Source organism: Octopus sinensis, linkage group LG7, assembly GCF_006345805.1.
Source record: "Octopus sinensis linkage group LG7, ASM634580v1, whole genome shotgun sequence".
Classification (NCBI taxonomy): Eukaryota; Metazoa; Mollusca; class Cephalopoda; order Octopoda; family Octopodidae; genus Octopus; species Octopus sinensis.
The window spans coordinates 62,659,536-62,672,062 of NC_043003.1; the positions used below are offsets into that span (position 1 = coordinate 62,659,536).

General features: G+C 35.8%; 1 protein-coding gene across 3 annotated transcripts in view; it reads left to right on the forward strand.

Moving 5' to 3' along the window:
* The window catches only part of LOC115214428 (meiotic recombination protein SPO11-like), a 757,765-nt gene extending 746,429 nt beyond the window's left edge, over positions 1-11,336 (forward strand). For 2 of the 3 annotated variants that reach the window (XM_036504807.1, XM_036504808.1), the window contains one exon: positions 11,049-11,336. In XM_036504807.1, coding sequence (XP_036360700.1) covers positions 11,049-11,168 — 120 coding nt within the window. In that variant the 3' untranslated portion in view covers positions 11,169-11,336. The remainder of the gene's footprint in view (positions 1-11,048) is intronic. The other variant, XM_036504809.1, reaches the window with a different exon arrangement.
* The last annotated feature ends 1,191 nt before the right edge of the window (positions 11,337-12,527 follow it).

Here is a 12,527-nt window from a genome sequence, read left to right on the forward strand (position 1 = left end):
AGACTAAAAATGCTTTTGACCAAATGGGTCTACAATAAAGAGGGAGGCAGCCTTATGCTAGATAATGATGGATTAATGTCTGAGAGAAGGGGACCAGAGCAGAAAAGGTTCTGAGCTGAAGGAGAGCCACATAACAACTCATATTAAAGAAAAGAGGAGGGTTGGAGTGGACAGAGGAGGTGTTAAGCACTCGTGCCAGTGCCACATAAAATACACTTGTGCCAGTGCCACATGCATACATGTATGCATGCACACATGCTTGTGTGTGTGTGTGTATGTTTATGCGTGTTTGCATGTGTGTGTGTGTTTGTGTGTGCTTCTGGTTTCAGTCATTGGACAGCAGTCATACTGAAGGGTTTAGTTGAGTAAAAGGATTCCAGTATTTATTTCATTCAGTACCTATTTAGATAAAATGGACTTGCTGCATTTTATCATTGCTACAAAACTGACTGCTAAACACATACATACATACATACATATATATATATATATATATATATATATATATATATATATATATATATAATATATATATATATAATTGAAGAAAATGGAATCAGCAAGAAGGAATACAGTTAGGCAGTTATTTTTTAATCACTACAATTGTTTCCACACAACGTAGTTCTCCAAAACTACAGGTATTAAGTTATGCAACTGTTTTTTTGGGAGAACTACATTGTGTGGAAACAATTACAGTGACTCAAAAATAACTTTCCAACTGTACACCTTCTTGTTGACTCCAATTTCTTCAAATTTATATTCACACACTTGGAAGTATATAATAATGCTACTGGATAGTACTGGGAAATTCTGAGGGTGGATGAGCTTTATACTGTACCCTGCCCCATTCCTAACAGAATATACTGTAACTATATATATATATAGTGACCTATCCCACTCAAAAGGTCTCTAAATAAGGTTTGTTTAAGGCTGATGAACGAAACACACATATTTCCAGAGGTGAATTATTCAAATCCCAAATAGTTCCTCTCATCACATGGCTATGATGCTCCTCCATTACTTCTGCTTGTGATCAGAGATGCTCATATCGTCAGCCACTAATGGACATGCTCAATTGGTTAAGGTCAAGCAACTAACAAGCAAATCTGTGGTATTGAGCAGAATATTTGCTGTAGCCCATCTTTTTTATTATTATTATTATTATTATTATTATTATTATTATTCTATGTTTGACTTTTGCTTTATATTTGTACAAGTTGGCTCCAAGTCTCACCCAGAGACCTCAAGAGGCAACAGGTTGGAAGTTTGTATTGTTGTTATGCCTAGTGTGCCATATATTTGGTTTTGTATTGAGTGTTATGCTAGTGAATGCCTACAAAAGTTATGTGTGTTTTAAAACTTGAGATTACATAGAAAGTATTTTGCATAGGATATGAGCAGTTCCCGTTAGCACTATCTTTTGAATTTCTGCCATTTTGGGGTTTCCTAGTATCTGAGTTAGGTAACAATCTGCCCCTTTTGCTATCATTCCCAGGGCACCTATGACAACAGGTATTGTTTTAGTCTTCAGGTTCCTTATTATTATTATTATTATTATTATTATTATTATTATTATTATTATTATTATTATTATTATTTTCACTATCATTATTATTATTATTTTTATCATTATTATTATTATTATCATTATTATTATTATTATTCTATGTTTGACTTTTGTATTATGTCTGTACAAGTTGGCTCCAAGTCTCACCCAGAGACCTCAAGAGACAATGGGTTGGAAGTTCACGTTGTTGTTATGCCTAGTGTGCCATATATTTGGGGTTTTTTTGGTGTTGTACTAGTGAATGTCTAATACATAAATTAAAAAAAAAAAAAAATTGTTTTAAACATTGGGATTACATAGAGAGTATTTTGCGTAGGATATGAGCAGTTCCCATGAGCACTATCTTTTGAATTTCTGCCATTTTAGGGTTTCCTGGTAGCTGAGTTAGGTAGCAATCAGCCCCTTTCGCTATCATTCCTAGGGAACCTATGACAACAGGTATTGTTTTAGTCTTCAGGTTCCACATTTTGCTGATTTCTATTTCAAGATCTTTTTTTATTATTATTATTATTATTATTATTACACGAATGTGGCCGATGCCAGCGCCGCCTCGACTGGCTTCTGTGCCGGTGGCACATAAAAAGCACCATCCGAATGTGGCCGATGCCAGCGCCGCCTTGACTGGCTTCCGTGCCGGTGGCACATTAAAAGCACCAACCGATCGTGGCCGATGCCAGACTCCCCTGGCATCTGTGCCGGTGGCACATAAAAAGCACCCACTACACTCGCGGAGTGGTTGGCGTTAGGAAGGGCATCCAGCTGTAGAAACACTGCCAGATCAGACTGGAGCCTGCTGCAGCCCCTGGCTTCCCAGACCCCGGTCGAACCGTCCAACCCGTGCTAGCACGGAAAACGGACGTTAAACGATGATGATGATTATTATTTTCATTATCATTATTATTATTATTATTATTATTATTATTATTATTATTATTATTATTATTATTATATTTCCCATGACACTTTTGTGCTGTGAGATGTACTGACACTATACCGAAAGAGTGAGCCATATCCAATGGCCAAAGTTCTTTTGGGTCATTCCTTCTCCTCCTTAGAATCCTTGCGGTTTCTAACAAGGCTCTTTTCTGCAACATTTCATCCTGATATTTATTTTTTTTCTTCTAGAGTTGAATGGAAAGCAAGCCAGCGAGTGTGTTATTTAATAAGACATACAGACAAAATGACTCTCCCCAGACACAACAAAACTTATTAACATTTTGTTGTAATTCCGTGTTGGTATTTCTTTTGCTCTATGTTGACATTGTAACTTGTTTCCTTATGATTCATATCAGACCTTAACCTTTGGGATAGAATGTTTCCTCTATAAAAGTCCTTTTATGCTCTTCCTATATGTCCTCATTTTGCATTGAGTACTTCCCAGATAATTCTTGCTGAACCAAGCAAACAGGTTTTCTGCACTGCACCTACTCCCAGATTAAGATCCAGCTTTCAATGATTCACTCTCAAAATTTTTGACAGTCCTTGAGGCTCATCATCATCATCATCATCATCATCATCATCATCATCATCATCATCACCACCACCATCATGATCATCACCATCATCGTCATCCTCACCCTCCTCCTCCTTCTCATCATCATCATCATTTCACACTTGTTTTCCAAGCTGGCATGGGTTAGATGTCAGGAGCTGGGTAGCTGGAGAGCTGGCTAGGTTTTATTAATAGTTGTCTGTTTTGTTGGAATGTTTTCTATGGCTAACACCAACCACTTTACAGAGTGTAGTGAGTGCTTTTCATGACACCAGCACTGGCACAAGTCCATTTCATGTGGCACTGGCACGAGTGCTTATCATGTGGTGCTGGCATGAAGATTGCTTTTTATGTGGTGCTGGAACAAATGCTTTTTACATGGCACCAGCACGAGTACTTTTTATGTAGTGCTGGTATTAGTGTAAAGACAAAATAATTCTCCCCAGACAACAAAATATGCTACAACACACGAATTCACATAAAGAATCTTGCAAACCAGATACAAAAACGAAGTTGATAACAAGGGTTTCTGTCATCAGCCACAATGACCTAAAACTTTAACCTTTTAGAATTTAGATTTCTCTGTCAAATGTAACACTTATTTATTCACATTGCTTTGAATTAATCGCACATTATCTTGTAGCTTTGAGGTTTTGGTGATGTATTTGTCTATTTGTTTGAGAATGGCATTGTAGGGTATGTGTGGGATGCCAGATCTAGTCAGTTTGAATATAAAGCAAATAAAATATACGGGCTGGATATGGCCAGTTTAAATGCTAAAGGGTTAAGGAAATTACCAGCCCTGGTCAAACTGTCCAACCCATGCCTGCATGGACAATGCATGTTAAATGATGATGATGATGATGGATTACAAGCACAGTAATGGCATTATATTAAAATAAAAGGGCGGCAAGGTGGCAGAATCATTAGCACGCCAGGCGAAATGCTTAGTGGTGTTTCACCTGCTGTTACATTCTGAGTTCAAATTTCACCGAGGTCGACTTTGCCTTTCATCTTTTCAGGGTCGATTAAATAAGTACCAGTTACACACTGGGGTCGATGTGATAGAGTTAATCTTTTTGTCTGTTCTTGTTTGTCCCCTCTGTGTTTAGCCCCCTGTGAGCAATAAAAAAATATATATTAAAATTTGGAAAGAGTATAGCCCAGATGTAATTGCATCAGTGGATCCCAACAGAGATATATTCTCAAAACAGAAAAATATCAGAAAAGGAAATGGAAAATTTTTAAAGAAAAACTACATCAGAAAAATTCATGCAATAAACATAAAACAACTAACAAAACTAATAACAATGAGAATATAAAAAAAAATAAGAGAGATATTAAATCATAACAATTCTAGATTATAGATCACCTACAGGCTAGTGACCAATAAAAACTGAATCTGAACAACAGGCAAAAATCGAAATATAAAGGAATATGAGGAAGATTTAAGAATGGGAAATTCTAAATGTGTATGTCGTGTCTGTGATAATCTAAAGCAGGAAATAATTCAAGGATTGTAAACAATGGATGTTTCTAAGGATCAACAGAAATAGCTCCCAATGATGAAATAACTTGTGGCCATCACAGGCTTAATTATAACAAACATAAACGTCGATACCATTTGGTTGAATGGAATAATGTGCACAGCAGCCACAGTAGTTTCAAAGTAAACTGGATATTTCCTTAAATCTAGTCAAATAGGAAAACAACATGGAAAACAAATAATCAGGGTAAGATAGAAAATAAAAGAAAAAATTTCTCAATAAAATCAATAACAAAATAATGTAACCAGAAAAGAAAAGAAAACTATGAAAGAAATATACCAAAAACATGTATTCTAAATCAAAGAACACCTGTAACAAAAGATACCTGTTAAATCACAAAAATCTGTTGGCATGAGAACAACACTTCTTTGAACAGAACAAACAGTTTGGTTCCAATCCATACAACTTTATAAGGAACTGGGTAAAAATAAAATAGAAATCAATGTAGCATCAATAGCAAGTGATGTGGAATATATGTGCAGAGGTGTGTGGGTAGCTAAGAAATCCCCATGGACCAAGTTGCTCAAAAAAATGAACACAGGATCTGAGCAATTATGGGACGCCATAACAACTGCAGAAGTTGTCATGATATGGGAAACTACATGAAAACACCAGAACATTAGATTCCAAACCTCTGGTTAAAATATTCAATGGGGATATGTAAGTGACCAGCTGAGAAGTACAATGAGATATTGATGGAGTCAAAGCAACCCAAACTGGCTTACTGAAGAGGGAAAAAAAAAACCTATCTTCATTTCCAAAATTAAAATAACAGTGAATCTTCAAATCTATAGACTCATAACCTGTTTACTTTCAGCCTACACAACCTTAAATGTAAAGAGTAAAGAATACCTGAAAAAAAAAAATAATAAACGTTTTCATAAGAGCAGAAGGGATGCTGCAAAGGTTTATATAGGTCTAAAAATTAATTACTGATGAACACAGCCATTTCCAAAGAAGGAAAAAAAGAGTCTAAGCTTGGCAGGGATTGCTTATCAGAATAACAAACAATATTCGGATGGAACCAGATATTAAAGGTCAAATGTCTAACAGCATCAGTCCAACCTTTTAACTAAAGATAGCCTTTGGCCTATGACTAGGGTATCACTGCAGTTCTGTCCAGTAACTAGAAATAAAGCTCCCCCCCCCCACCGCTTACTTAACTAATTTATCATGCTATCAGAAAAATGTTTCCGTGTAGGTCCTCAGCAGAAATGCCACATAATTTTTTTCATAGAATTTTGCTCCTGCTACTGTATTATACGCATATTCATCCAATTCAGTGGCTATCACATTAATATATTATGAGTGTGTTACCACTATCTGGTGACATTTATAAAGCAGTTCCGTCTTACAAAGTGATGTAATCAACCCCAGAAGGAAGGGGTTCATTCAACACTCTCATTTTACAAAATAAGGGTTTTAATGCCAGTATATACATAGAGAGAGAGAAAATGTGAATTAATAATAATTGACAGGTGGATGAATAGGTTTGCTTTTGAACCAGGAATGAGAGAAGAGTTTCACAATGGCTGACACTGGATGTCAGGCAAATCAAAGGATTGTTGCTATGGAAATGTGCATGGAATATTATATATACAGAAGGTAGAAGAAAAGTTCAGCAAAATAGTCAAAAATGGTTTTTTTTTTTTTTTTTTTAGAAATCTATGTCTTCGCAGTTACAATGATCCAAATTTGTGCAACCTCCTCAACTCAAGCAAACATGGGAAATGTGTTAAATGTATTTAGATACTGCTAACAACAGCAGTAATCAGAGTGATCTGATCTTACCACACAAATATCTACTAAATAACATATGAAACCCCAAAGAATGTTGTTTTAAAAAAAAGTCACTTTAACATATTTTAAATGACATGGATTGAATATTGTGTCAGCTGAAATATTTTTAACAAAACTTGTGCTTACTACCCAGTTAGTGTTACAGCTCAGTCATATATTTTGGGAATTAACATTTTAGAGAAAACACTGAAATCACTAGAAATGTTTAGTTAGTCTTAATTTCAACATGAAATCTTTGCATATTCACAATCTTGTGTAAATTAATCCAAGCACTCTATCTATCTTTAACAAAGCTGCTTTTGTTGATTAATCCTGATCAACTAGATGTATCATCACAGGCATTCTGGCTGAGGCCATCCTGACTTTAAATATGTCTAGTGCTGCATTGTCTAAGAAAGTTATGTTTATTTAAGACAGCAGGAGGAAATTATTTGGTAATTCTAGCAGGCTTTCTTGTCATTTATGCTGATAACTCATATTCTCGAACAAATCCAATGTTGTCAGGTAAGAAATGATAAAAAATATTGACACATTTGATATTTCTCAACATATCTTTTGATCCATTTTTGTGTATAGAGAATAACAGAGCTGTCAAGAATCTCTGCAACAAGGAGAGAAATATTAATGTTTAGTCAATTTCTCATTCACTGCTGCAGAGTTATTCTTTTCATAAACTTCAGGAATAAATATGTCTGATACTTAATAACATGTTTTGTAAAGTTAACTAGATGAGTGACAAATCTCCTTCTGCACTGCATTGAGCTCAATCAAAGCAAACTTTGGTATATATTATTGGCACACAACAGGCATTGTTTTCTCCCCCCCCTCTCTCTCTCTTACTCTTTCTGTCTTTTTCACTCTCTTATACACACATCCACATATACACACACACACACACACACACACACGCACACACACACTCTATTTCTCTCTCATGCATTTACTACTAGCAAGAACTTGATGCACCTACCTTTTCCCTTATCATCATCACAGTTTCTTACTGCAGACCACATACTTACTATTTTATAGATGTTCCAAAGTGAAATAAAGCCTCCTTTAAAACAAGAAGCTTTTCTCATAAACAGTGAAATGACTACAATAGACTTCAAATCATAATCCATGAACTCACAATTTATTGGCTCTCTTAAAAACTCTTAACTATTAAATTAAAAATATTAGTCATTTAGTCATTTTGAATTATTTTGGTCTTTGCCTTGTTGAAGCAAGTCTATTACAAAGAAATAATTTTGCTAAACCATTTTATGCCTAATATATCAATCTGCTGGAAAAAAATTATTAGTGAGTTTAAAAGTATTACTACAAATGTTGCAACAACTTCATGCATTATTACTGCTTGCATGCAATAATATTGTTCAAATGATGTTTTCAATTTTATCCTCATCTTTCCATAAGGCTATTGTATTTGATGCATTGAGAATTATTCACACTAAAGCTTTATAGAGTTAAAAACCTTGAACAATTCTTCAATCGTGTAGATCACTGGCCTGACTACAATATACTATTCATATAATGATTTTACACTTTTAATGTTTGACTATATGTCATCTTTTATCTTTTACCTTTTACTTGCTTCAGTCATTTGACTGTGGCCATGCTGGGGCACTGCCTTGAAGGGGTTTTAGTCAAAGAAATTGACCCTAAGACTTTTTTTTTCTAAAGCCTGGGACTTATTCTATCAAACTGTTTTGCTGAGCCATTAAGTTATGGGGCTGTAAACACACCAACACCAATTGTTAAGCAGTGGTAAGGGACAAACACAAAGATACACACACACACATATACATATGGGGGCAAGTGCTGTAAGTTTTGCATAGTTGAATGGGCAAGGATATTAAAGAACTCCCTCAACCTGGGGAATATTTTACATTCCAGGATGGAAATTTTCAGACCCTGCTTACGCTTCAGCAGATATCTGTTGAAGTCCCAGGACCTCAACAGGGTCAGTTATGGAAAGCAGTCTAAGGGAGACAATCCCTTATGCTTGACACTTCACCTTTGTCCCTGTATTTAACAACTAACTACAAGGTTTTTCTCCCTTCACTTTGAAGAGAGGTTATAGGCCACCAGCCATCAGGGACTGAAGGAATGCTGTGAAGCAAAGTGCTTTATGGATGTAAAACCCTGGTTAACTCCATAGACTGGCCACAGCTATCTTTATCTAATTATGCACACAAACACACACACATATATATATGTTGTGGTTTAATATATGACATGACTCCCATCACTAGTGCATGCAGATATGAACAGATAAACAGGAAACTCATAGATCCAACTTCTCTGCTCATTATTATTATTTTCTCTCTGCACTGATAAGCACTATGATCATTTTCAAATTCAAATATGAATATATATTTATGTACGAAACATTTGTATGCATGAATAAACTTCTTACAACTTTTTAACATCTTATCTCCTCCATTTTTGACAAAATTGATTGGATTTGTAGAACTTCATTACATAAATTAATCATACACTTTATATGTATAACTAATCCCCAAAAATGGAAAAAAAACAAAAGAAAAAATAACAGGAGGATGTAGTACATGCAAAGTAATAAGACACTCAGGGAAGGAAAGAAAGAGTGTTTTATGTTTCAAGCAAAGCTTTTCTACAGAAACAGCAGACAGAGGGAAGTCCAAGAGAAAAGGAAGACAGAGGAAAATAAATCACCAGCAATTCACATGAAGTTACATTTTGGTATACACACACACACACACACACACACACATATATATATGTTGTGTGTGTGTGTGTATATATATATGCACACACAACAGGCTTCTTTCAGTTTCCTCTACCAAATCTACTCACAAGGCTTTGGTTGGACTGAGGTTATAGTAGAAGATACTTGCCCAAGGTGCCACACTGTGCGACTGAACCCAGAACCATGTGGTTGGGAAGCAAGCTTCTTACCACACAGCCATGCCTACATCTGTTTCTGGACTTATGCCATTCTAAGTGTTGTTGAAATTTCTTTAAATATTCATCAGAATGTCTGTGTAAACCTTTTAAACTTTATATCAACATCAACATCAGCAATATCAAAATCAAATCAAATGGAAATTGTAGTTCTGAGCCCCATGCCGGCAGCACGTAAAAAGCATCATCCAAACATGACCGATACCAGTGCCACCTTGACTGGCTTCCATGCCAATAGCACATAAAAAGCACCATCTGAATGTGGCTGACGCCGAGTCAAGTACATCAACATCAGCAATATCAAGATCAAATCAAATGGAAATAGTAGTTCTGAGCCCCATGCCGGCAGCACGTAAAAAGCATCATCCAAACATGACCGATACCAGTGCCACCTTGACTGGCTTCCATGCCAATAGCACATAAAAAGCACCATCTGAATGTGGCTGACGCCGAGTCAAGTACATCAACATCAGCAATATCAAGATCAAATCAAATGGAAATAGTAGTTGTGAGCCCCATGCCAGTAGCATGTAAAAAGCACCATCCGAACATAGCCGATGTCAGTGCCGCTGTGGATGGCTTCTGTGCCAGTGGCATGTAAAAAGCACCTTCCAAATGTGGCCGATGCCAGTGCCACCTTGACTGGCTTCTGTGCCAGTGGCACATAAAAAGCACCATCTGAACATGGCTGATGCCAGTACCGCTTTGAGTGGCTTCCATGCCGGTGGCACGTAAAAAGTGCCATCCGATTGTGGTCGATGCCAGCTCCTCTGGCCCCTCTCTCAGAGTGGTTGGAATTAGGAAGGACATCCAGCTGTAGAAACACTGCCAGATCAGATTGGGGCCTGGTGCAGCCTCCTGGCTTCCCAGACTCCAGTTGAACCGTCCAACCCATGTCAGCATGGAAAACGGATGTTAAACGATGATTATGATGATGATGATGATGGTGATGATGATGATGATGACATCAAATAGTGCTGGTAGCTACTTTCATGAACACACACACACACAAATGAGAAATTAAATATATTTAAATTTTCTACAGGTGCAGGAGTGGCTGTGTGGTAAGTAGCTTGTTTACCAACCACATGGTTCCAGGTTCAGTCCCACTGCGTGGCACCTTGGGCAAGTGTCTTCTACTATAGCCTCGGGCCAACCAAAGCCTTGTGAGTGGATTTGGTAGATGGAAACTGAAAGAAGCCCGTCGTATATATGTATATATATATATATGTGTTTGTGTGTCTGTGTTTGTCCCCCTAAGCATTGCTTGACAACTGATGCTGGTGTGTTTATGTCCCCGTTACTTAGCAGTTCGGCAAAAGAGACCGATAGAATAAGTACAGGGCTTACAAAAGAATAAGTCCCGGGGTCGAGTTGCTCGATTAAAGGCGGTGCTCCAGCATGGCCGCAGTCAAATGACTGAAACAAGTAAAAGAGTAAAAGAGTAAAGAGTGATTGATATATTTCTTTTTTATACCTCTTAAAACTTTTATCAAAGTGATCAATTAGGATTCTTTTCTAAAATGTATGAAAAATAGTATTTAACCAAGTTTCAGATGTTTGCGTGTGCATATGTATTTTGTCTCTGTGAATGTATGCATACATAATCTCAGACATCTTTTGCTGCTTCTATAAATGTTTTTACATATTGTGTTCATCTTTTTCTATGTAATTCAAAATTGTTTCATTTGATTCACAGCTGGAAATTCTCTTGGAGCAGAAACAAAAAGCAGAATTACAAAGCTTAAATGACTTCTCTTTTACTTTTCTACCAGAAGTATACATATTACAGAAAATAGCAAGTAAAGGTTGGTTATAAATAATAGTGTGTGTTTCTTTCCCATAGGAACTCCCAGCTATTAATTACCATATAATGCTACTTTTGTTTAAAACATACTGCTAATATACACTGAGTAATAAATATTGGTTTCCATGGTGGTGAGCTGGCAGAATTGTTAGCATGCCAGGCAAAATGCTTTACAGCACTTCATCTGTCTTTATGTTCTGAGTTCAAATTCCACTGAGGTCAACTTTGCCTTTCATCCTTTTTGGGTCGATAAAATAAGTACCAGTTGAACACTGGGGTCGATGTAATCGACTTACCCACTTCCTCAAAATTTGAAATCTAATAAATATTGGTTTCCTTCCATCTTCAATTCTTTATATGATGTTTTTCATGTATTTACATAACTTATTATTCAACATTTTTCAAAAGTTACAAATAAGAAAACATTGCTTTTTAATGAACAGTTTCCTGTTTCTAAGCTATGTTTATTGATGATAAAAATATAGCTTATAGATGTCCATTTTAGCATATAAGATTGTTTCTTATTTAAAAACCTTTTTGTTATGATTTACATCTAATAAAAATAACAAGTATACATTAAAATAGTTGTCTTCTTGTTTCTACAATTGGTTTGGTTAGCTGAAGGGTATGCAAAATATTCTGAATAAGGCTCTGTAATTTAATGAAGAAAATCATTTTGCAACAATAAATATGTTTTATTACCTTAAAAGTCATTGGTGCAGTTTCTTTTGAATAACTTTAAGATACGTACAAGAACAGTCTTTCAAATGACCATAGTTTGAATGTAAACAGCAGTAACTATTTGGTCTGGAATTCTGAGAGTCTGAAAAAAAAGGAGAGATATGTGATTGTACCCGCCATGTTACATATTATAGAATTTTTAAGCAACTGCAGCATTCTTTGTAAGGATTGTCAAGAAGCCTCCATTATTGTTTGACTCATAACCTTTTAGCAAAAATGAGAAAAAGAGGTGCAGTATGAAAATGGGTTAGTGTGAAAATACTACTGAGATTGATGAAATTTTTTAACTTGAATCGGGTGATGTAATTATGTAAATGCATGTGCACATCCACGCATGAAAGCAGATACACAAATTGTACATATATATTCTGATTAAATTTCTTTAAATTGACCTGTATTTTGCGATTACATGTTCTTCAAACAAGCAGCTAGTGAGGGTGTTCATACATAATTTATCAGTATGCAGACTGAAGGAATGGTAATTACAAACTGCACTTAATTTTCATAACAGTTTTGAACTTATTTCTAATTTGTTATCAAGTCTTCAAGTGTTTGTATATTTTATATGACGTATATAATCCAGGAAGAAACATGATTGGAAAAGTCTTAATTCAGTTGTAAGGTACTGGA